The sequence below is a fragment of the Pieris napi genome, chromosome 9, assembly GCF_905475465.1.
Source record: "Pieris napi chromosome 9, ilPieNapi1.2, whole genome shotgun sequence".
NCBI classification, from domain to species: domain Eukaryota; kingdom Metazoa; phylum Arthropoda; class Insecta; order Lepidoptera; family Pieridae; genus Pieris; species Pieris napi.
Window position 1 is genome coordinate 1,100,222 of NC_062242.1, and position 26,380 is coordinate 1,126,601.

At 37.4% G+C, this 26,380-nt stretch overlaps 2 protein-coding genes across 6 annotated transcripts in view; both read right to left on the bottom strand.

Annotated features, from left to right (window-relative positions):
- Positions 1 to 282: 282 nt before the first annotated feature.
- Positions 283 to 3,375, bottom strand: LOC125052489. The gene is made up of 3 exons (XM_047653373.1): positions 3,222 to 3,375; positions 1,594 to 1,797; positions 283 to 452 (listed from the first exon to the last, which is right to left on the bottom strand). The coding sequence occupies exons 1-3, from the start codon at positions 3,247 to 3,249 to the stop codon at positions 394 to 396; spliced, it is 291 nt and encodes a 96-aa protein (XP_047509329.1). The 5' UTR covers positions 3,250 to 3,375; the 3' UTR covers positions 283 to 393.
- Positions 3,376 to 4,643: 1,268 nt separating this feature from the next.
- The window catches only part of LOC125052488 (lysine-specific demethylase 3A), a 153,188-nt gene continuing 131,451 nt past the window's right edge, over positions 4,644 to 26,380 (bottom strand). For all 5 annotated transcript variants that reach the window (XM_047653369.1, XM_047653368.1, XM_047653372.1 and 2 more), the window contains 9 exons: positions 19,848 to 20,295; positions 13,799 to 13,994; positions 11,515 to 13,641; positions 11,183 to 11,330; positions 10,896 to 11,026; positions 10,229 to 10,314; positions 7,457 to 7,670; positions 6,381 to 6,899; positions 4,644 to 6,223 (listed from right to left, as the gene is read on the bottom strand). In XM_047653369.1, the coding sequence (XP_047509325.1) occupies positions 5,189 to 6,223; positions 6,381 to 6,899; positions 7,457 to 7,670; positions 10,229 to 10,314; positions 10,896 to 11,026; positions 11,183 to 11,330; positions 11,515 to 13,641; positions 13,799 to 13,994; positions 19,848 to 20,295 (4,904 nt within the window). In that variant the 3' untranslated portion in view covers positions 4,644 to 5,188. The remainder of the gene's footprint in view (positions 6,224 to 6,380; positions 6,900 to 7,456; positions 7,671 to 10,228; positions 10,315 to 10,895; positions 11,027 to 11,182; positions 11,331 to 11,514; positions 13,642 to 13,798; positions 13,995 to 19,847; positions 20,296 to 26,380) is intronic.

A 26,380-nucleotide genomic window follows, 5' to 3' on the forward strand; every position in this document is an offset into this window, starting at 1 on the left:
AAATGACCTGCACTGCTTCGAGAAAAGCGTAGTAAGCCGTGTCTTTCTTGCTAGATTTGGCGCACTGCCGTGACCCCAGATTATTAATTCGTGTTTCTTAGGTAAAAATAGATGGTTTAATGTTAGAATATGTAAAAAAGAAGGTACAGTTCCTTCAATCTTAAGAAACCTTAGGAGTCGAAACAGTGACTGACCGGCATCAGATGTAGCAGCTGGAATAACTTCAAGATTCAGTTTACTTTCTGAATGTTATATAGAGGTCGGTACAAACTTAAACAAATGTAAGATTCATAATACTTTATTCAAATCAAAAGCTGGCAAAATATTGTTAATGAAACCATAAATATAAAAAATAATAAAGAGTATTTATGTGAAAACAGCCTTTTGCGCATCTTATGAAAGGCGGATACCGTCGGAGCCCTTGCATTCGCCCTTGCTAATCTTCTGTAGAGCTGGAAAAATAGGTTTTAATGTAAAAAACAGCAACAGGTATTAAGAAACTTATCTGTCCACTTCAGATAAAACCAGTTTCTAAGAGATAATATAATTGTTTATTTGCTTGTCATGTCTGTGTTTTTAATACCTAAACTATTATATTCCTGAGAATCGTACAGGCTACACTCCTAGAATATATTCATAAAAAATATATAAACAGCCACAATTTTACCCTTCTAACCTATGCTAGTAACTTAGCATATTTTTGAAGTAATTAAAACTACATTACTAATAGTTTATTAACCTACATAGTCTTAATAATAATAAGTAAAAATTCAAACAATTTAAAAAAGTTTGGTCCCTGTGGCAGTATACCTTTAACGCTGGCATGTCCTCGCTGTATTGCGATAATTATTAATTGAGCGAGTACAACACCAACTCTGAGGTCACCGGTACTAACCACCAGGCGCAACTTAAATCTTTAAGTATACATAAGTATTTCACAAACATTCCCCCACTAATACCCCGCATTTCAAAAGCGAATTGAATTTGACATAAAGCAGTCTCTTAGAAAGCTTTCCCTAAACATAAAAATACTTAATTCTAAACATGAGGAAGTCACATATCTAGATTTAAATACATAAGGATAATGTAAATCAAGGTGAGTGAGGTATATAAACAAAGCCTAATGCCCGCAACGCAACAGTGAACATGCACTATTTATGGAAATCATGAGTCATTTCGCAGAATTCATCAAAAACATTTTTATTCGAGGTCTTGTGAGCCTTTGTTTCATATTTACAAAAGCCAATGTTAAAATTTAAAACTCTTGCAACCTATCGTAGTTCCCTTGGTCAATTCGTCTCTCTATCTGACATATTAAGTTTACTAGATAAGAAAAGAGACAGCTTTTATAATTGTTTTTATAGAACAGGAGGCAAACGGGCAAGAGGCTCATATGATGTGAAGTGGTGCCGCCGGCTATGGACACTAACAATGCCGGAGAGCTCAAAACAAAAACAAAAACAAAAATACAAAAACGCAAACAAATTATATTATTATATTTAAATAATTGTCCGAATTTAACGCGTTTTAGTTTAATTCTGTTAACTGTTATTCAGTCTGAAATGTAACTTTCCACCATTTATTTATACTTACTTTCTTTGTTCTCGCAGTTATAATTGTTCAGAACACACTCGCTACCAAATGATTTTGGCTTTTCTCCCTGTTTTCCGGCGCATATCGGCTCAAACTTGGCACTGCCGCAGTCGTGCAAGCAGGCCTTCTTACGTGCTGCTTCTGCCTTGAGCTGCTTCAGGTCTGGCTTGTCAGGACGGCAAGAAACTGCCACGATTACTACCGCTGTAATAAATCATCATTACCAAAGTGATTTAGGCGTTCAGGTCATATGATATTGCTTATTTGTCTTATACATGTTTAGTGATATAATACATATTGGAATCATATATTATAAATGTATATGTTTGTAACGATACAATCAAAAGAAATTTAAACGATTTCCAAAATTCTTTCACGATTGGAATGCTACATTATCCATGAGTATTTAAATTCCAAAATATTTTAAAAAATGTGCTGCTGTGTGAATGCTTCTAATTTATTATTACTAATTATTAAGTAAACAAGTGCCACCAAAGTATGTAATTCATATTCAAATTAAATTAAGTCGGAACCTCCCTTATACTAGTTGGGATAACTACAAAAATTATTTGGAAGTTAAAGTTATCAATTAATCAAATTTATAATTAATGTAAGAGTAAAAAAAATATTACTTTAGAAGTCATAAACATTCTTACAAATAATAAAAACGAATGAACACATTTGATTCATAAAAAAATACATTTCATACAAAGACCTTCCTACGTAATTCAACAATTTAAATCTCATTCCAGTAATTCCACAAGGCCTTGTACTAGCGTTTATTCGACAAGGGTCAGCAAATTAGCTTATAAGCACAGGAAGACTCTAGCTATTACTAGTTTATTGAAGAAATTACATGCTACGATGGAGTTTGAATCTAGTTCATTGGAGATCCGGACAATTCAAATTTTTATTTTTATTACGTAATTGATCTGTAGTTTGTAGATTTAAACAGCATTGTAAACTGTGCCAAATATATATAACTACTTTTCGGCTTGCCCGAATTTATAAGAATTAGTCGTATAATGATAAATGGTTCACTTAAAACAGAGTACAAGGTTTGATTTTTGTATATTATCGCAGAGTAACCCGAAACATTCATTGTACGCCTACATATTCTAATAACACTTTATAAAGGTAATAATTGTAAACTAAATTGCTTTTTATGGGCGCAACCAGAATCATAAATGATCCAGTGTAATTAGTTTGTAACTTTGACATTAACATTTTGTTGTTTTTAGCACATAGAAGGAAGAATCTATTTGTCCGCGGGATTCGAGTCCTCGACCAGCTAACAATATATCCAATACGCCAGCACTATCCCAATCAAAACCGTTTATACTTTTCACGTAATATTCCCCAAACACCAACGCCTACTTAACAATAGGCTCTTAGTGTAAATATGTATTATTAATAAACGAACTATTTACTCAAATCATATAAAACAAATAGCATTCATAAGAGCATTGGTCCACGTACATAATATAAACAAAAGATAAAAAATAATCGAGTTTGATTGATGCAAATCATTGGAAAGTTAACGTTCATAACCTTAGGTATTTGTAAACTATTTTTTTTAAATTGGTAGATATGATACATTATACATGTATAATTTGAATGAAACTCACCAAACAAGAAAATTGTTAAAGCCTTCATGTTGTGTAATACGCTTGTTGATCACTAAAGGAAATCTAAAGGTGAACTGAGCGAGGTGGGGGTCAGATTCGCTTTATATCAGAGCATTTTTATCACGTCACTTTGGAGTCTATAACCCTAGTTTGGTTTCTCGTTTATTCTCCCGCTTGGACTTATACTGTAATACATTTACGACATAAAGAAGTAATAATGGCTTAACATCTAGACGTTTTTATTTATTTATAAAAACATTCTTGTCCTAACAGGTGTCCCTAAATTGACAAGAGTGCAGAACAAGTGAATAAAATTTACAGTCGAAATATAAAACAAACATAAGAAATTAATTAGGAACAAAATTACATTATAAAAGATACATAAAATTAACTAACTACTATAGGCACTTTAGAACTTTTGTCAGTTCACTCAACGTACAATGAAAAAGGTCCGTTCATCCTATGTAATAAGTTAAATAAAATGAACTAAGTTCCTTATTTTATTAACTTGTAAAAGCATTCTTTATATTGTTAAGTATTTGGTTAAATAGAATTGTTTAAAATCGTGTGATTTATGTGACACATAACGTATGATGTGAACATTAAAGCTATACTAAAATATGTGTTTAATTTGTATAAATTGTAATTATAATGTCAAGAAATTGTTTTTGTTCAATAAGTTAACGCCTAGCAATGCGTCAATTTTCAAGAGCAATCACGTATTGAAATGATATTGCCTTCGTGGAACTAAAATGGAAATTATTTAGTATAATAATATTACTAATCCAGTGGCCTTACAACCCTAAATAGGTAGTGCCCTCAGATTGCATCTGTGTCTTTAATATTATTTTTAATAAGACCATACTTGTTTATTCTCCTGATCAGCCTTCTGTCTGGTAATTATCTAGTTAAAAACTTTTTACACTGCCCTCTAGCGTCGAATAGGGACACTAGGTATAACACAAAGTTCTACTTTTTGACCAGAGATGTCGCTAGTTGTTTATCTAAAAGAATAATTCGACTGTTTTGCCGCCTTCCATTTTACCTGATCAGCCCTCTGTCTGGTAATTATCTAGTTAAAAACTTTTTACACTGCCCTATAGCGTCGAATAGGGACACTAGGTATAACACAAAGTTCTACTTTTTGACCAGAGATGTCGCTAGTTGTTTATCTAAAAAAATAATTAGACTATTTTGCCGCCTTCCATTTTATTACTTATTCTTAATACTTTAGAATATACGTTTCACTCCCTCCAGAGAAATATTTTGTTACCAAGAACCAACGCATGCCATTCGTCTTTTGACGTGGCTTGCTTTTGAGCACTGGTCAGTCTAAATTTAAAATTTTATCTTATACACCTATACCAAGATCTCAAGGGTCTGATATTCCATAATAAAACAAGGAGAAATAAAAGTCACTCATAATATAAACATCTTTTTTTATTCCAACTTATAACCATACATAATATACACAGTACAAAAAAAACTTGCTTTCTTCTAATACAGCAATAAGGACAAAATAAAATCGTCCCACATATTAACTATTCATTCCGTAACATACTAACCGAATTGAGAAATCTAACGTAGGATAAACTTATCTACACGCCGCGTTTAATGTACAATGCTCGGAGCGAATACGTTTACTTCAATACAATAACTTAAATTACAAGACTTCTTAATATGTACTCGATGGAATTCGAATTAAACATTTACACAATACATACATCACTAATGCTACATTAAGCCGAATTAACCGGAAAAGTTTGTATTTCGATAAAGGAACATAAAACATCCACGTCTCGATATCACCGTATTCAGACTAATTTCCGTCTCCGCGGACCACTTCCGGAGCACTTCCGGCACTCACACATCCGCCGTCCACTCACTCTCCCATCTTACGTTAAATGCTGAACTAACGATAACGTTACGTTCGAAGTTGAGATCAAATGCGAGCCTCGCTCCGGCCCTCACTTCTCTTCCAGGGCTTCCTCGAGGCAGCAGAGGGAGTCCTTCACCGCGTGGTACACGATGTTCTTGATCTGCAGCTTGTCCTCCTTGTTGGCGTGCTGCCGGGACAGCCGCCGGAACTGCTGGGCCAGCTCGAAGCAGCGCGAAACGTTCTCGGGGGACACGAAGTCCTCGGCCACCTTGATGCAGTCCAGCAGATTCCTCACCTGGTGAGGGGCACCGGCCGGGACGAACACGGCGTCTCCGGGGCACTGGAGGATGGCGTAGCCCTCGACCCCGTACTCGCGGTAGAGGCGCTCCCTCAGAGCCGCGTCCAGGTACCAGGTCTGGTCGTGGACGGGGTCGTGCTGGGCCCGCGGCCTGGCCCCTCGCTCCAGCTCGGCCCTGACTAGGAAATCGCGGATCTTGTCCGCGTCTTTAGCCGCGTAAATGTGCCAAAGGGCCGCCGGGGGCTTGACCCTGGCCCTCTTGCGGGATAGCACGTCGACGCCGGCCTCTTCGGCGGCTCGGGAAGCCTCTCGGGCCCTCTCGGGGGCGTCGGCCGGAGCGCTCGCGTGGACCATGACGTTGACGGCGTCGCTGACGTCGAGGTGAAGGTTCGTGGTGCCTCCGGCCCCGCCGTACGCCGTGTACATCTTCGGCCCGAGGTCCGGTCGGACGAAGCATTCCGGCAGTCGGGCCGCGAGGTTGAGTTTCCCGTTCCGCGACGTGTACTCGCCGAGAGGGAGAACCCTCATCAGATCGTCGAATCTCGTCGGGAGTAATTCGGCGAAGTCTTCGCCCGGAGGCCAGTCCTTGAGCTTGAGGACCATGGGGGCGCCCCTTTCGTCCCTCAGCCGCTTGGCGGCCAGCTGGAACCCGTCCCAGAATTTGCTTCCGGGCTGGTTGGGGACCACCAGTCCCGAGGCGCAGTTGACCAGGTCCACGTGCGTCTCTCCGAAGTCTCGCGAGAAACTCTCGGGCGACCACAGGTCTTTGTCGAGAAGACTGGACACGTCCGACACGAGAACGGGCTGACCGCGTTTCCATTGGTCCTGGAATAAATAACAAAATTAATTAATTGCACATAAAATTTACACTTGACACTATAACGAGGTTGATTTTCCTTTCATCAAGAATTTTGAGGTCAGAATATTTTTTTCCCCCTACATTATACCTCAAAATGTAAAATTATGAAAGGTATTTAATTACCTGGAAAGGCTTATAGTTCCCAGAGTGCACGGGATCCGTTAAGTGTAGGAGCTTTCCATCACAGAGCCAGGAATGAGGCACGTCAGGGTACAGCACCTTGGACTCCGTCAGGGTCATGATACGAATGGGCAGTTCTTCCCTTCCTCGGCCCCTTTCATACCGTTTCACTACATTGGATAAGGCAAACGGTTTGGTCTCGTCGTCATCCTTTTTATCATCGATAACACTGGATATTACATCATCGAGTAAGTCACTCTTATTTTTCTTCTGCTTCTTCTTCGGTTGGGTGTCTCCTCCTTCGGGCGCCGGTCGTATTAATAATTCCCGGAGGGTCGAGTAGTTCCCGCTTTCCTCCGAGTCAGACGAGCTGGAGTCGGACTTTTCAGACTTGAGATCAGTTTTGATGGGAAGGTCAGAGAGCCAGCTGACGATGGAGCTTCCGGTCTTTCCGTTTTCTGACTTGACCGGTGAACCGTTGGTCGGGCTGTTCTCTTCTTTGACGTTTTCTTTTTTGACATTCTGTAAATGGGAAGTATAATGTTAGTTTTTCTTTTACTCAAATCTGATACAGTAAAGAAACAGTTGTTGTAGGAATTTGTAGGAGATAAATGCCACATGTACCCCTACATATTTTTAGTAGTAAAACTTAAAATAGTAACTAACGATTCTTCATTCTCTAACTATACTCTGATTTTTAATTCCGTAAAATTCTGACAGCTATCATTTTTTGACATGTCAGAGATGGCAAACCTTTTTGGCTGGGCACATCTTTATGTATTCATTTTATTAAGTGCGGTGCTCCACATTAAAAGTGGTTTAACGGCGAGTGATAATTACGTCCCTTTTCATCACAAACAGTAAAAAACGCACAATTAAAGATAACATTTTATTTTTTTAAAAGGTTTACTAATCCTGGAATTAGTAGGCAGTGATGCCAGCTAAAGAATAAAATAAAGTAATTGAAGTTAATTCTGCAGAATAAAAAATCAGAGTATACCATCTTTAGTTACACAGATATTAAATCGGCACATAAATTCATACAGCTTTTTTTGTATACTCGTAGTTGGTAAACTTACCTTTTGCAAAGCCCGTTGTAACAGCAACCTAGCAGCCGCTTTATGATGAGCTGGGGGTTCCGTGTTGTAGCCACATCCGCAAGCCGGTAAAGAGAAAGCAGCTCGTATTCTATGAGCACGCGCCGCCGCCGCCACGAGTGCCCCACCCGCGGCTATCTGGGTCAGGAGTAGGCGACGTGCAGGATGGGCCCCGCCCGATGTGCATGTTAGCCAGCTGGAGGGGAATATATATTATTAGTATATTTTTGTACCATAAAAAAATCAGTGGAGCTACAACCTCTTTAGGCCTTGGCCTCAGATTTCTGAATCTGTTTCATGATCATTTTTAAATCTAATAGGCAAGTAGGTGATCAGCCTCTAGTGCCTGACACACGCCGTCGACTTTTTGGGTCTAAGACACGTCGTTTCCTCACGATGTTTTCCTTCGAGCAATTGTTAAATGCGCACATAGAAAGAAAGTCCATTGGTGCACAGTCGAGGATCGAACCTACGACCTCAGGCATGAGAGTTGCATGCTGGCACTAGGCCAACATGTATGTCATATAAATGAGAATAAACTCAAATGGCATCAGTTTCATCATATTATATTGTATGGACAAGTAGAATTGTGCCAGACACAATTCATCGGTTTTTTGGACAAACACCGTAAGAGCAAGCGTTCGAACAATAAAGGTGGTTCGCATGATTAGGCCACTAGGCCAAAATGCTCGCATATTATAACTATAGAGTATTTTAATATTATACAAATTTGATAGAGATTCAATTTATCATTTAAAAATCAAACACGCATTACTCGTCGAGCGAGTTTGCTTATCTTGCCGAAGCCGCGTACAAATTATTTGAAGAAGTCATAATTAAGTATCAGTGTGTTCAATTATTAAATCAATTACCATCTAAAGTTCGTAGTATTAGCGTTTTAACCAATTTAAATATACATATCAGAATGAGCCTAGTAGACTTAAATTGTGACTAAAATGGCGATGTGTATCTCGTTCGTATATACATATTAAGTTTATCATGTAAATAAAATACATTCTTTTTGTAATGAGAAATAAAGTTATTTAAACATAATGTAATAACTACAAAAAATTGGTTTGAATGAACTGTTTGTATAATAAATGAAATAAATAAAAGAAAATCTTCAATTATACAGACGATTACATACTTAGAAAACAATCAATTGGAGTTCTAGTTTATTCCAGAATAAAGTAACGATTTTCGATCTACTAAGCTTTTTAAAATAGTTCAAGAATCTTTTGCTATAATTATTATTATTCATATATCACATTAGAATTATTTATACAGAAATTTTAATTTATACACTAAATAAATACGGACTATATTTAAATTAAAGTCATGATATAAAAATAGACTGTCTCATGACCTCATAATATGTGCATAAATATAATAGATAATGTAATAAACTAACGTTATAGATATAATAAACTATGATAATTAAATCATAAAGATAAAACATATGAATGTGAACGACTTATATAACTTGGAGGTCACGCGTCAGATCAAACATGCACGTGACTATCACAAGTGGGTTATTAGTAATGATGGCAGTACAGTATGTGATAAATTATATACAGTCAAAACCGTTTACGACGACATCGTTTAGAACAACGGTTATATTGACCAAAATCAAAGGTCCCGGCTAAATTCTATTGTATTAGGTACTAAAACAAAAACTTGGCGATTAAAAAGAGTGGAGAAATTTTATTGCCAGTTCTTCTCTTCCGTTCTACGCCCTTGATTTGAGCACTGGCAGTAAAATTAAAATTAGAAGCATTTCATATATATTTTTTTTGACTTACATAAGTGTACATTTTGTTACCTATATATAAATGATTTTTGAGTTTAATAACAACGTCATCGGTTTTTACGACCAAATATGAGTAGTCCCTTCGATGTCGTTATAACAGATTTTGACTGAATATCAATTTATGTACCTATATTAGCTTTTATTTTTTGGACATGAAATAATTTTTTTGCAATTTAAACAAATTCAATTAATCAGTGGCGCTATCTTTTTAGGTCTGGACCTCAGATTTATGTATCTTTTTCCTGATCATATGTCAATCTAATAGGCAAGTAGGTTATCAGCCTCTAGTGTCTGACACACAACGTCGACTTTTTGGGTCTAAGGCAAGCCAGTCACGATGTTTTCCTTCACCATTCGAGCGAATGTTAAATGCGCACATAGAACGTCATTTTCACGGTCATATTTCTCGGTTTAATATATATTTATTAAAATTTGTATCACTTTTATTATTTTAGACTTTATTTACATTTCAATCAGTATTACCACGTGATATTAGTTTTACGTTATCTTCGCTGCATAGGTATTTTCCATTACAAATGGAATCTGACATACTAAACCCGTAATGTAAATGAAACGGATAATAAGCTTAACTAATGCCTTACAAAGGATAAAGTAATCAGTTGTATGTTTTCATTTTCCTTTATACATTTATTACAATTTTAAAACGGTTCACGGATTTCAAAATAAAGATCTGATTACAACATTGAAAGCGTATATTACGCAGCATAATTCAGTAAATTGGTGAAATTGTATGTAATTATTGCAATTTAAACATTTACCTACTCAGTATTATAAACCCGTGCTGACGTGTTACAGGACTTCATAGCATAACACATTTCACTATACTATGTCAATTAACAAAAAAATACTCTATAGATAGCTATCAATATAGCAACGTATCGATAGTAGATATCGGCACTTTTAAGTATAAAATATATAATTACCCAAAAGAATCTCTTTCTCCATTGGTAGCATTTGCGTTGCTGGTCTCACTGGCTGGACTCGCACTGGCCTCTCCCGATGTTTTGGACTGAAATAAATAATTTACCTATTATTATTTACTTTATATAATTTAGAAGTAATTAAGCAAAAGCTTTGAATTTTCGAATTGGCATTAAGATCGTATTTTCAACGATTGGTATGATCTCCGATGAATTTTAACATTAGTTTTTAAACAAAAATGGCTTGAATATGATGTATCATTAATTTAAGTATAGACATTGAATTATTGCCTGATTTTATGGTGTGGTATATGTTAATAGAACAATAATCCACGATATTAATTTGACTGTATTTGCAAATACAAATAGGTGATTTTAATCAATTTTAAACAATTAAGTTGACAATAACACAAGGTCAATAATGACTGGACTGGAAGGCTGATCACCTACTTCCTACTAGAAAATAAAATGATCACGACACAGATACAGCAATTTGTGGAAAGAAAAGCTATGGAATGTGGCGGCTTCGGTTTTTTTGTATGAATTGGCATTATTGTTGGCAAACTTTGCCCAGACAATTTGCAGACTTTTGCTTTGTTGTTAATTCCTGAATAATTACTCTAATTACTTTTGAATTTTAATTTATTCATTATTATAAACTAAGTCTCACCTTATAACAATCAAGACAGACGACGAAACCACACTTCCCGCACGTCCAGTGGAAATTGAAAAGTGTCGTTTCACAAACGTCACAAATTTCTCTAACACCTTGGACCACGCGTTTCCACGCTATCGTCTTATCTGTGGACATTCATAATTTTTAGTGTGTTGCTAGGAAAACATAATATTATCTATATATTATATCTCGAAAAAATAAAATGTTTTGAGAGTGACTAGTATAAACTGGTTCGTGATGATTTAGTATCAAAATATAGTTTGAATCTTTGTCGTCCTTACCTTCATTTAAATGATGTGATTCAGCTTCCTTTTCCTGTTGTAATAGTTCACAAAATTGGTCTCCAATCTCTCTCAATAGGAAACAACTCATTTCTATATCTAATTCTGCTGCACCAGCTGATGATGATAACCATAATTTTTTGTCATCCTAAAAACGAAAAAAAATCTTAAAAATGAAATTGTAATTAAAGAAATATCAAAATGCATTTAATTTTATTAATTGCTGTCGGATAAGTTGTTTCCAAGTTTAGAGATAGATTTAAAAGTTTTACTTTATAAGTTGAACCAAGAAAGCAGCTGGTTTAAAAAGTTTAAGTAAAATTGTTATTTACCTCTTCCGCGTCTTTGTATGGATCGGAAAATCCAGCTATAGCTAATTGTCTATTCTTTGCATATTTCAGTCTTCGGAAAGCGTAGAAGCGGCAAAATATGTTCGGCATGTCTTTGTCGCGTTGAGCGGGCGACCAGCGACACTCGCGGCACTTTGCTAGCCTAGGGGCGACTTCGAAGCACGGCCCGTTCTGGAGAAAGGACTCCGTGCCGGGCTTCGGCCGCGCCGTGGAGGGAGTTCTTCTAGGAGGGTCTTCCCTTCTCCTGCCTCCTCTTCCTCCTCCTCGGGTTTTTCGTCCGCGAGCTCTGCTTCCGCCACGCTTACTGGAAGCACTACCGCTACCACTCCCGCTTCCAGCCGAATCGGAGTCCTTATCGTCACTTTCTTTATCACTTTCACTTCCACTCTCTGACGCTTTCTTTTTTTTTGGCTCATCGTTCGCCTTCTTAACGGCCCCCTTTTTCCGTTTCGCCTTAGGGGGCTTTCGCTTCGGCGGCGAACTTGGTTCACGGTCCGAACTAGAACTGTCTTCTTCGACGTCATCCACTCGGCCGTTCACTTCTTTGGGCTTCCGAGGCTTCGAGGTTTTCCGCGCGCCTCTTTGAATAGACTTCGCCGCGACCGGAACGACAATGTTAGAACTCGAATCATCGGGTTCGGACACTCGGCTGAGTGTCATGGGTAGCGTTATGCAGGTGCCACCACCGCCGGAACAATCGCCTTCCCCAATAGGCGCCGTCTCGTGTCTTTGAAGCCAGGCTTTTTTTCCTAGATGCCTTACGGGAGCAGCACCGTCGCGTGGACTAGGAGAGGCAATTTTAGCCGGAGTTTCGCTTTCCGCGACTGTAGTGACTGGTGGTGTTGCGGGCGGGGCGGGCGGCGTCGACGTCGTGCTGATCGGGGGTGATGAGGGTAATTGCGGTATCGTCACCGGCGCGGGACTCGCCGATGGCGTTATTTGAGGAGCGGGGGACGCGCCGGCGGCTTTCTCGGGGGTTTCCACACTGCCGTCGGCCGAAGGAACTCTAACATCACAGGGGGGGCCGGGCGCCTGAGGGGCCGGCTCGGAACCTAAGGGCGTTCGGCCTACGCTCGCCGCCGCCGCTATCAAGGGCTCCGGAGCGGGACTGTCTAATCGCCTTCTTTTTGGGTCCGCATCTGAAGATTCGAAAGGACACCGTCTTCTAGGTGATAGCCGATCGGGATCTTCCCGCGTCATCCCGAGATCCAACGGCTGCGTTTGACAGGGAGAAGTCGACGTAGCGGTATCTCCGTGTGCTCTTGGAGGCGGTCTAGGTTCCGGGGTTCGCGAATGCGCTACCGGGGGTGGTCTCGTTCGAAGCGCCGGCGAATACGCTGACGGCGGAGGATACGGTACCGGTGGGAGCTCAGCCTTTGATAATTGAAGCGGTGGTTCCACTGCAATACCGAAATGTGCAGGGCTGGGAGCATTGCTCGGTTTTCCATAGATGTGAGGTGGCGCCGGACTCGATACTTTTGGTTTGACTGGAGGCGCCGTTTGGTAATATCCCGCGGGGGATCTTTGGGGTGGCTGCGGTTGATATAACCGACGGTTCTTGTCTTGGGCAGGAAGAGCCGCATGAGGTTGCGTTTGTAACGCTGGATGCGGATGTGGTGGCGCGTGAGGCGATAAACCTGTCCGATACGGCCGGGAGAGGTAGTGCGGAGACGGCTCGCTTCTCGGTTTGCTGGGATATGGATGCTTCTGTTCCAAATGGATCTGTTTAGCGTCATGTTTGACTATCACAGAATTTTTTTCAGGGACAAGGGGAGGTGGAGCTGGTAGATGTTGATCTTTAAGCTTATCGTACCGGTATAGGGGGTAATTGTAGGACGCGAAATTTGGTTCGCTCTTCGGAAGGCCCTGAAGCGGGGGTTGTTTGTCCGATTTGGAGAGGGTGTGTCTAGGTGTGTGTTGGGAATGGGGGGAGTGTGGAGCGTGAGGATTGTGTTGGGTGTATTCGGTTTGCGAGAGGCGATCGGGGGGATGCGCCGGAGGCGAGTAGTAGGCGCGTTCTTGTGCCCGGAGCCTCTCATGTTCAGGGCCTGAGCCTCCTCTGTTGGGCGCTATATTATTGAGAAGCGACCAGGACATATTCCGCTCCCGCTATAAAAGAAACACCACCAATTACGAAACGTTTCATTTATTATTAATCATTGCATAGTTACTATTTTATGCTTAAAAGACAGATTTTTAACACTGTAGTATGAAATATTAAATTGCCTATTCTGAACACATGAAAAAGTTTTTCAGAAAAACTAACCTTTTGATTCGCTAGCCTCAGAGATTCCTCAAAATGCCTCGACACTAATTTTGATGCCGCATTTTCCTGTTCTCTCCTTTCCTTCTCCTCTCTTTCTTGTTTCTCCCTCTCACGTTCTCTTTCCCTCTCTATCCGTTCTCTTTCCTTTTCTTTTTGTTGCTTTTCATGCTCTCTTTGCTCCTGATCCCTTCTTTCCCTGTAGACCAAAATACATTGAATATATGTACTTTAAAGTAACCTATAACTTTTTCTACAATGGTTATATAATTATTGTTACATTTGTCTTGTAAAAAAGTATAGCGTTCAATTCCTTTTAAAATTAAATTGTTACAAGGTCTCCTCTATCATGTCGTAATTTAATACCGGAAACGAGATATAACCAGAGGAAATAAAATGATAAGACGCCAAGGACCTTTGGGTATATTATTGTTACTAACTACAGTACCTACTAATCGTACCACTGCTGATTTGTATTAACACGTTAAACGCCAATAGAAAAAAATGAAAATCGTAAAAAAACTTTTTTGCTGTAATTTGTTTATTATGATAATATATGTATAGAAAATTAGTTTTATTAAATTCTGCCCATGGGTTACATAGTTACAGCCAAATATATAACTGAGGTCACCGGTGCACCCCATGGCGCACAAATACAGAAAAGACATTTTCCGTTACCCTGCGCCGTGCCGCCCACCCCGCCGGCCACCCGCTATTCACTTCGACAGTGTTAGTGCGCTCGCGCTTGCGACGATTGCCTCTGCTTTACTCTTTCTATTAGTTTCCTACTAAATTTGTTTTCGCTACATAACGAACTTAACTTAGATTGCGTTAATAATGTACGAGATCCTTAGGCATTGGCTTAGCTATGGAGGAATTAGACACAGAATGAATTGCAACAAATCAACGCGTTAGCATATTGTTTTACAACAAACCCTTTGAGAAACAATGATTTCCACTCAGAATCAGATAGCGAACAGATGCTAATACCGAAAATAAGACGTTAGGGCAACTGACAACTGGTATACAAGCTTAGAACTAGGTTATTGGAGAAACAAACCCATTTAATTGGCACTTTGCGAAAAAACAAGAGAGTTAGGCTGTTCTGGAATTCAGAACTGTAGAAAGGTAAAATAATGGCTGTGGAGAATGAAGACGGAGTAACGGTGTTAAAATGGAAGGATAAGAGGGACGTGCTTTTGCTTTCGACAAATTTGCTGTGGTAGAGTAAAAAGGCAAACAGATTCGGAAGCCGAAGATCATATTGGATCATAATAAATCCGAAGGGTCTGTAGATATGAGTGACCAAATAGGTGCCTATTCTTCGGCATTGCAGAGAACCGTAAAATGGGCGGTTTAAAAAATCGTAATCATCGTAAAATGACCATAAAACGGTTTGGGCTTAGGTTGACATAATTGTGAACCCTGTATGCATGTTTTGTTATTTTTTTTCTTTCTGACATCTTTTCTCATCAACTTTTACTGTATGATTTGACAAAATTAAGGCTAAATATTAATATTTCTAAGGGTTGGGTTGTTGTAAGGCGTACACTTGTGGATTTTCCGAACTTTTTTACACTTTGCAATTTCCTAGTTTTTCTAAAGATAAATTTTATTTTTCAGTAATATTGGTACACAACACAACACACCATACTTTCTGCTAATTTTTGTTTAAAAAATAAAGACTGAATTGAGTTAAATATCCAACATTTTTGAAACGAAGTTTTATTTTTGTTTCTTTTTATAATCTTTCGATTTTTTCAATGTCCTATCTAGGTACATTTGTCCCAATGGGAAGTATTGTTCTACGGCGCCGTGCCGGTCACATAATACTTTAAAATCAACAGTGGGTATGGCAGACGACGAGAAAAAACGGTTTGAATATGTCTTTAACTTGAGGTCACCGGTGACCCCCATGGCGCTATGATAGAGGAATGATGAGGTCACCGGTGACCCCCATGGCGTTCAACGTGTTAAGGGAAAAACCAATTTAAACTAAAATAACGTCGAACTAAAGACTGCAAGAAGCATATTATGGTATGTATTAGTTTGAATTATTAAATTAGGTCAAGGTCACTGACGATTTAAATAAATTTATCTTTGAGTAATATGTTTAGAAAATAACTAACTAAATTATTGAATACTTACAATTTGAGGGCATGACGATTTTTATTCAAAATAACATTCATATTAATATTTTTTTTTTTACAATTTTAAAAAGTTATGTTAAAGTAACATTATTCTTTAGGTTTTTAATAAAAACATCGACTTGATTTGCCAATTGTGTAGTAATTAGTAAAGATCTGCTAAGATCTCGCTTGAACTATAAATGTGAAGCAATTTACGAGCGAGACTAATTTTATTACTAGCACGATAATGCTATTATACTGATAAATATCATTTGAAATATGTCACTGTTTCTGTTCTCCATGGTAATGTGGGATACCAAAGAGGATATCATACTGGCAGTTATATACCCTTTCATATGCCAACACCGGATTTTAAGACTAAATTATGTAGTAGATTGAGACTTAAAATAGGAATTACGATGTAGAATGAGCAGGACAAAGAATTATGTCTCCTTCGTCTATTGTTTTGCTTATGTAATTTTTGTCATCTGGGTTCAGAGTCTGAAGAAATATTTATGGTGTTAAGAATGATTGTTAAAAACCTAATAGCTTATTTGTGACCTCTCTCTACATTCAAGTAAATAAACCAAATAATCTAATCAATATCATCCGTGAATAGTTTTTGTAACACACGTATTTTTGACAGCGTTGCGCGAATCTCGTGTCTACCAAATACTTCGTCTAAGCCACGACTGTCATTATGATAACAGATAAAACTCGATAAGACTAATCGTCTTCGATCACAGATTATATTCAGCAGAAATCGAGAGAGTGATAAAATGTAAGCTCGTGATTGAAGGAGATACAAGTTATCGATATAATATCAATCACGATAGAAATATATAATGTCAAGATATATACTATTTTTAGACTTAACTATGTTATGTTACCAGCACATTCTATGATATCTAATTGTGAAAAAGAGAACTAACTACTTGAAATGTTCTTATTTTTAGTTTTTTATAGTTTCCTTTTACAGTGCCACATACTTTTCTGGGCCAGTAAGAACGGCGCTGTCATGGATATTAGTATTGCCCGTAAATAAAAATTAACCATTGTAATGGGAATCATTTGCAGGCTTAATAATTTATTGAAATCCCTTAACAAATGTATACTAATATCTAGAAAATGCAGATCTAGGCTTAAATGAATGTGACAAAAACTTAGGACAACTGATAAGTTTTGTTGCCTGTACTATATATTATTTTGTAAGATACCTAGCAAGAATCATTTTATAATTAAAACTTTGCTATTGTAATTATTATGCAAGGAATAAAAATTAATACATTTTAGTTGGATTTTTATTAGATGTTGGTAGATAGTAAAATTATTGATCGTACGCACCAATAAATTGAGAGACATTTCAAAATGGCGACGGTAGTACTAATTTCAGCCGCCGGCCGAGAAAAGGCACAACTAGGTTTAACATTTTATTTTATCTGTTTAAAATTATGTTTCCAAACTGGTGAAGCTTAAGTACGACTGAAATGAGGTTGCAGTGAAATGGGTTACAATTTCGACTTAAATTTATTCTACTACCTACAATAATTTCACTAAGCCATCAATGCTATTCTTAGTGATTTTTTATATTTATCTTCTACATATGTAAGAAAGGTTTTTATTATATTTAGTAGTAGCCGTATGTATTAAGTCTAGCAATAGCCAATAAATAATAGTTCAGACACATGCTCCATTTCACTGATAACAATCTTGCCGTAACCGCTTACAAATTATTTGAAGAAGTCAATTAATTATGAGGTGTGCAATTATTTTATCGATTACCATCTAAAGTTCGTAATATTAGCTGGTTTAACCAATTCAAAAGGCATTAAAGATACAACAGAATGAGCCTAGTAGACTAAAATTGGGACGGCTGATGGTGACGTGTATCTCGTTCGTATATATTAAGTTACTCGTGTAAATAAAAATACATTTTTTGTAATGAGAAATAAAATTCTTTAAACATACAAAAGTCTGTGATCAGACTTTATCCTTGGCATTGAATGCAAACCCGTCATACTGAAAATTAAGGGAAGAGGCCTATGTCCAACGTTGGACGTCAAGAAGCTAAGACGAACAATCAGTCTACTGTGCGTAACAACATGTCGTAGATTTCTGAGTCGGTTCATTGCGATGGTTTCCCTCGAGTGTTATCGCGTTCAAAGAAAGAAAAATCACGACGTTATGAATTTCACGCTTGACTTGCTCTGATTTGCATAACTGTCGCTATGTTTGAACTGTAGGTAAAAAGTTGAAGGTCATTAAGGTCAATTCAAGTAATTAATTACTGAACACCACATTAAAATCTATTTATAGTACAAAATACAGATTAATGGTTTATTATAGTTATCCTAGGCCAAGCTAAAATTTGATTTAGTTGTATAACAATTGTGTACTTTTGGACATTCAACTACATCAGTATTTATACATTAAAATAATAGATCCAGATTTTGTTTTCTTTATTTATTAGTATTAACATAAGCTCAATTATAGTAGCTTAAATGGGGTACGAGATTAATTTACTTGTTTATATAACAGATATTCAGAAAGAAATGACCATAAGCATACATATGTAGAACAATTGTAAACACACTTTTGAACGTAACGATTGTGTAATTGAAATTAAAACTGGTTCTCTGGAAGAGATCTCTCCCAATTATATAATTCAACTTTATACTAGTTGTGTAAGGCAACAAGAAACTAATTAAAAATACAACAAGTTACATGCTAGTGTCAAACCAATGAATATTTAAATAGCATCCTTTAGCTTGCTTTTATTCCTGTATATACATATTTGTAAGTAAAAGTGAAGTATTTATAAATATATAGGTTGACTAACCTTTGCTGGATTCATTTTTTATGTAGTAAACTTTCTTTAACTATCACAAATTACAAAAATTATTTGCTTTTTAATAAGATTTATATCACAAGCTATTTTACTAAAGTATATTTTTATTTCACATAATTCATGTCATGATGACTCTGATAGTCAAATATTGATAACTAAATGTACGTAACTTTACGAAAAACATATCATCATGTCAGTATATAAGGTGTATTTATATACTATAAAGAATACAAATTCACGTGCAATTATAATATGTCTGCCTATTAAGACATTCAATTGGAACTTATTAACACTGTGGGATTGTGTATGTGTAGTTTCAGTAATTCGTAAAACATAATAACCTCAAATGGTTATTAACTTATTAGTATGCTATATCCGAATATAAAAATTACTTTTAAAAAAATAACAAAATTTTTGTTCGTTTGTATTATGAAACAACGGCCTTATATAAAATCTCTGTAATTTAAAGAGTTAACGTTAACGAAGGATTTCTTTTTATGGCGTGAAAACGACATTTTGGCCCTCCTATCCACTATTGACGAGGGAAATTCTTTATTTGAAAAAGTAAACAAAGGAAAAAAGACGGAAACTGTTGGCGGAAATGGACATCTTTCTCACCTTGATCTCTAGATCCTTAATTATTTTAGTAACCTTGAAAAGTTTTATTAACAGGAAGATATTCTTTTCTTATCTTGTGTTTATTTTTATAGCGTTTTATCATTCTGAGATGGCATGACATACATAAATGAGTATTTAAACTTAAAGATAACAGTGTGCAAATATTGTATTTTATATACTTGATAACAATGAGTTTGTTTTTACCATGATAATACGCACAATTAACCGTTTCGTTCGGTATTTAATATATTTTTCTTTTCTACTGAGCACAATTGTTTTACGAGAAGGCAGAAGATTTAGAAACAAAAATAACGCTTTCTTTAAAGTCCTTCTCTTTCTTTTAAGAACCTTCAGAATCTCCGTTTTTATTTTCTACTACTCCTAATGTACCTATGTAGTTCAAGCATGAGTCATTTTACCTTGAATTCTCTAAGTGAACAAAGCAAATAGAACTCACCGTAACAGTCTTTCATGTCTCTCTCTATCGAAGTTGGCAGCCGCAAGGTAGTCGTCCGCGATGGCATGATGCAACGGCGCATGCAGCGGTGGCTGGTAGCGCTGCTTCCACAGCATCTCGCCCGCGTAGAGCGAGGGCGGCGGTGGCGGCAGATGCAGCAGGGGCGGTGGCGGACCACCTCCATAGCCATGGGCCATCCCTCGCCACTCCTCCACGGAACTGGCCGAGCCGCCCGAACGCACACCACTCACGCCCGAGTCGGACCGATCGTCCGCATCTCGCGCGCTCACTATCACACAATCGTCCTCCTCGGAGGCCACGGCGCTGGCAACATCCGCGCCCACACTCACTTCACTCTTAACTTCACTTTCTTTTAATTCCACGGGCGTTAAGCACTTTTCCTCACTGGCTTCCACCACATCACTTGCACTCACACTTTTTGTGGCACCTGCAACAAGAGAGAATGCGAATTAGTTTATGTTGATATTCAGGAACTCCTCTTAATTGCCACATCCAATCAAAATCTTATTGCATCATCAGCAGATTAATTATATTATTCAGAGAAAGTGGCAATAATCACTGTCATTTTGCCAAGTAAACGTGGAAGTCTACGTCAGTCTGTGGCATGTCAGCTTAAATAAACACATTTGGGATACAGCCAACATCACACTCATTCACTATACGCCAATCGTTCAGTATAATTGACCGCGTCTCACCTACGAACCTCGCATACCAACGGCTGTACAAAAATCGTGTAAATAACAAGTACACATCGAGAAGTTGTTGGTTTTCGATCATTGGTAAACCTTGATTGTAATTATTACATCAGTTACTTTCAAAAGCGTGCAACGACTATTATAAATGGTGCCTGCCGTGGGCGTGACAAGAATAAACCTGATGTCACGTTCCTTCAAGTTTATTAAGTGACAAACCGGAACAGGAAGATGACAGAGGGATGTATTGAGAAAAAATGTTTGGCATTTGGCAGGGTTTCGCTGTATATACACGTGAATAACTGGACGCTAGCCAAGAAGTGTTGCCAAATGTTTGATATGTATGCATTTTTGGCAATAAATCTAGATAAAGATGACAGATCGAATATACAATGACAGCATCGTTACGACTTAAACATTAAAACGTTTTCGAAAGGGCAATTAATTTAGCTTATTTAAATACACACATTTAAAATTCTTGGAAATAATTAAGCAGATATTAGCATTCGACACGAAATCGACAGACGTGTGTGCGAACCGAAGAGTACAAAAGAATTTTAATGAGTTGCCGTTAGCGTCGATCCGCATTTACATAATTGCATAAATAATTATTCATAGCCAGTATAAAATTGATCAAAAGATCTCTATTCTCTGGAGTGCATAATAATAATTTATCGAGATACTGTCGCAAAGCGGACTTGGAACTGGTCTAACCAGTTTGCTTAATAACATGAACATTTTGCACCTCACAGCTCAAACGATTAATTGTTTTTCAAAATCCGGAAACGATTAAAAAGGTAAACAATTATTACATCTACATTAACTTAACTGACTTAATCAATTGTCGATTACCTCAAAACAGGTAAGTATATAATGTACAAAACATTGTTACTGTTATGTTAGGAAGATGAGAGAAAACAAAACGAACTTCCACTAAACAAATGACTATTGAAAATGTGTAAACAAAAGAGTCTCGACTCGAGACAATGGCGCAATGATCAACGGGCTGGTACAATGGGGTAACAAATAACTGGCCGGTAAGAGTAACTACGACAGACTGATTGACAAGACAAACGCTGAGGCGGAACCGGTGAGAGCTTTTCATTAGCTAGAAAGGAATAGCAAAAAGTTGACACAAACGCACAGCGACGCACCATAAATATTGCTATTGAATTATTCATAGCGAACCGAATGTTGCAAATGTCTGACAAAAATGGCGATGTTAATTCGACACGCAAACATGGTATGTAGGTTATGTTATGTTAAATGATTCTTCGAAATACCAAGTTTTATGTAGAACTATGTTGAATTAATGTTTAACCACAAACTCGGATCCTGTCTGAATTATTCATTGTTGTTAATTATTAAACAACATTTGTCGTTAACGAAGTAAAAACGTCATTCCTTAAAGTCACAAAGACTTTGATTTTACGTTTAAATGAAAACTTCAGTACCTACCGTATTTTATAAATGTATACGGTTAATAAACGACGCAACTCTATAACCTATATTTTCTGAATAGTCATTCTAGTCAATGCCTAAATCGTAAGCCCACCGGATACAATTGTTATCTATAGTCCGTACCATAAATATATCTCGTAAACTAAAGCCAACCGATCGTAACTATCAGATGTATCGCAGAATCTCGTTAAAACCATTAGTGCATGTCGAGTCGTGAAGCGTGTAATGAAACACTTCCACTCGGACAATAACCGCTCGTTAATGGGACACTACAGAATACTGAGCTTTCTCTGCAACATAATTGCATTACGTTATATAATACGACACATACGCCACTTAATTGGATTATCTTGAGCTGCAAACTTTCGTAAAAGGACTTTAGTAAAACGAAAATAACGTTAAAAAGTAGTTCAATAAGTTTTCCAATTGTTGGCATAGAATTAATGTAGTATACACAAACTATGGAAATCTATACGTTTCGTTTGTCAAAATTTTGACGATGTATTAACACACTGATATTCGAAAAATCTACCGTAAAGTTGGTAAGCCCGTGACTATACCGACAAAATAAGGTTAACAGGTAATTTGTGCATTACATTAATTCGTATTTGTCATTGAAAAACATGTTTAGAATGCGTTTACAATACCTAAAACGAATACCGTATACTAATTCCTTATTTATACACACAAATGAGCGAAATATTATTTGTTCTACGTCGTTATTTACCTAGAATCTATTGCGCAATGTATATGTGAAGAATGCGGAGGCGGTCTCTAATCTTCTTAACATCTCACGATATAATGCTCGTGACTCAGTATACGATAACTAGATTCTTGATAGCCTCTGCGCCTTTAGAAAGTTCTTGAAATAAACTTGGTTGGTTCATCTTGCATTATTTAGCGCTCGGGTTTGATTATTGATTTTATTAAATTAAAAATACGTACCTAATTGCTAAATATCTTTGTAATCAGTTTGATAATCGAGTACTCGAATAATATTACATGACAGACACTTTTAGTTATGACCAATAAGTATGAGACATCACAAGACATTTATAGTAGGTAAGCAGGTTAAAAAGTTTAATACTCACTTTTGGTTGGTATATTAACGCTATATGCAGTTTTCAACGACCATGTATAAAACACTAATCTTATTGAGGAGAATATCTAATCAAAAATCACAACGTTCAAACTTCAAAGTCACACAAATATATCCGTGCTAAAAATAGGAATCCTCAGCGATGACCGTTGAAAATTAAAAACAATCCACACGATTGCGTCCTTGAATGCGGTCAGGAAATTGTACGAAGTAACCAGGCGTTCACCTGCACTCACACACACACAGCTCTAGAAGGCTACACGTTAATTGCACAGAGAAGATCTATGCTGAAAGTAGCTTAAAGTAGAACAGACGTGCTAAAGCCTCGGCGGCGCACAAAGAACTGAAACGCGGAGAAGTGGTGGCCGGTGGGGCGGGGGGCAGGGGGGCGCCAGTCTCACTGCTCGACGTAGCACAACGTAGCAACAAGTGAACGGCAATGCGGGTGTGAGGAGGGCAGAGGGATGGAAATGGGGAGCTCTCCCCGCGCATACAGAGAGCGCACCTGACGGCAATGCAATGCATGTAGCACCCGTCTATACGTCCACCAATATATTCACTAGACCGGCTACGATAACATAACAGGAAGAGCAGATGTTGATAATCACGATGTGCGTCCGACTTTGGCGTAATGACACACCATTTATGGCTTTATGTAACTGGAAATACTAGCAACGTGTCAATAAATCGTATGTGGCAAGGAAATTTTAAGTGCTAAAATACTTGGTCATACATATAACGGCCTCCGTGGGCCGTAATACGACTAATTAATAGTTCTAAGTAGGGCCATTTCTGTGATAAAATATGTACGTGTTTATGAAAACATTACTTATCTGGAATATGAAACAATTGCTTTAGTAATCTACTTATCGCTACGTGATATTAGTACTAAATGAATGTATTATAAAGTTGTTTACAAAAAGATAACATTATCTTTGGAACAAAGAATTTTAGTGCAAAACATAATTTCGTCGGATGAAAATAAACGTTTATTTATAGCCGTGGTGTAATTTAGAGCATCATAAACAAAATATCGATCGTTGACCAACATGCCGGGTGCTTTAACAACTGCCAGCGATTTGGCAAACATCCAACTATTCCGGTAAAGTCTATACGACTTTTGTTTATGACGCGGAATAGCAAATATTTCTCACGTTTAATATCTTATTATTGGAATTAATAGACCCGAGCAAAAACCTGTTTTGATTTAGGATTGAATTACAACACTTTCCATGACCGCGTTACAATGCGTGTTTTTGCCGGATGATTGGTCGCGTAAAAAGCTAATTACCTTTTTCAGTGTTACAGCCTACAGAGTTGTTTATTAAATCTCTAATTATAGTTTGACCAATTCAGGTACGAAATTTAACATTATTTAGTCAACTTTAAGAGATTAAAAGGTTATGAACGACTAAGGTAATTCGTATCTCGCCTTGAGCGCTGTCAAATATGTCAAACTTCATACAGAAAAAATGGTTTGACAGCTCTGGAAACTAGATTTAAGTTTGTTAGAGAAAGTAAACGTACGTACGTTAGTAGGGCCATTTAAAACATGGTACTTCTGTTTTGGCCTTGCGCTAATCTTGTTTATATGCGAATGTTACGTGCAATTTCCAAACGACCTCCGTGAACCCATATTTTAATAATAATACGTTCTAAATAGCCATAATAAAACTAAATACGCTATCGCAATGTGCTAAACCGACACGACGGGAATTTGTTGATAGGAAACGCAAACAGTTGATAACCTGGTGTTAGATAAGTATATTATCTAAATAATGTCAAATGATAAGGATGACAATTATAATTGTATATTGGACAACTAAAAGTAACTACGTTTATTGTCTGTGAACAGATTATAAACAGTCATTTGTTAGCGCACAGCTGCCAACGAAATGTCAAAGTTGAAATATTACGCGAAATAACATAAATTGTTTATTAAATCAATTTGCAGGCAATTAGAAGTGAAAGGGAGCGTTCTAGGACGAATCCTAGGTTAAAAGACAGAGTAAATAGGAGAAGATATGCTCATCTTCTACCTCCTATGCCGTTGAGGCCTCGGTAGAATGTGAGAGCGACACCGGAGCCACAATCTGGCTTTGTAGGAACTACTCGATTTTAATGGGTATTACTCACCCAGCAGAGATTCTGGTCTTTCGAGGGCAGGGATGCGCAAATGCATTTTCACCTCGGATATAAAAACGGCATTTAGTAGTGACGTCAAGTGTTTAAGTCCGAGCGTGCGACGCGTGGGAGAAAACTTTATAAACGAAAAGAGGTTTACAAACACAGAATGTTTGCGATTGGCTCGAACAATGAGTTATTCAACGTTATCAATAGCTAACACAGCTGCGACGAGGCGTAGACGATATAGATTGAATTAATTTGACGACTGCGTGATGCAATAACAATGAATCATTATGACATTTTATGGACATTGTAAAAATACCTCGCATTCGCTTTGTTTACGACTGTGTATAACTAAATAATAGTATGTTCATATAGTGCCATAATCGAATGGTCCATTAAAATCTAATTTATTTTACAACTCACCTATTACTATGAGGGTCAAACAAACAATTAATGAAGGAAAAATTGTTATTATATTCACGATTGTTTATTCTTATTTCGTCATCTTATCAAGCACAAGACCGGTCAGCGATCGTATGTCAAAAACCGCACAGCGCAATAAATTGTCTCGTAAACATTGCCGTTCGGTCGCATTCATGCATAATTGATGAGGGTTCGGGCAAACTCGTGGATTCCAGTCGGTCACGACTCGGCCGAATAGCGCGCCTGCGGCAGCCATTTTGTAGAGCCCGTCCGCCCTGCGAGTTGTGAATATTTATAATGTAATCACCTAAAATAATGAAAACGCTTTCCGTTCGTTCCTATGATAAGAAACGTAAACAATAGGTACCCAATTAGAACGTAAATGTGTAAATATCGGTGCGAAATTTAGTTTTTTTTTTAATAATTAGAATAAATAAATAAATAATTTAATATATTAGAATTACTTATTGTCTTGATGTCTCTATTGTTATGAACTATCCAACAATATATTTAAAATAATATTTACCTCTCCATTAAGGAAAATATACAGAGAATGTTTTTGTGACGGAAAATACCACCAATGTCATATACATTATTAGAAACAATTGTACATAAATTATTAAGCACGAAAACTATTTATCGTACAATGTTTGATAGTCAAGCAAGTGAGATTTTGCGCTGATGCGTTGCGGTTAAGGCCTACGGCA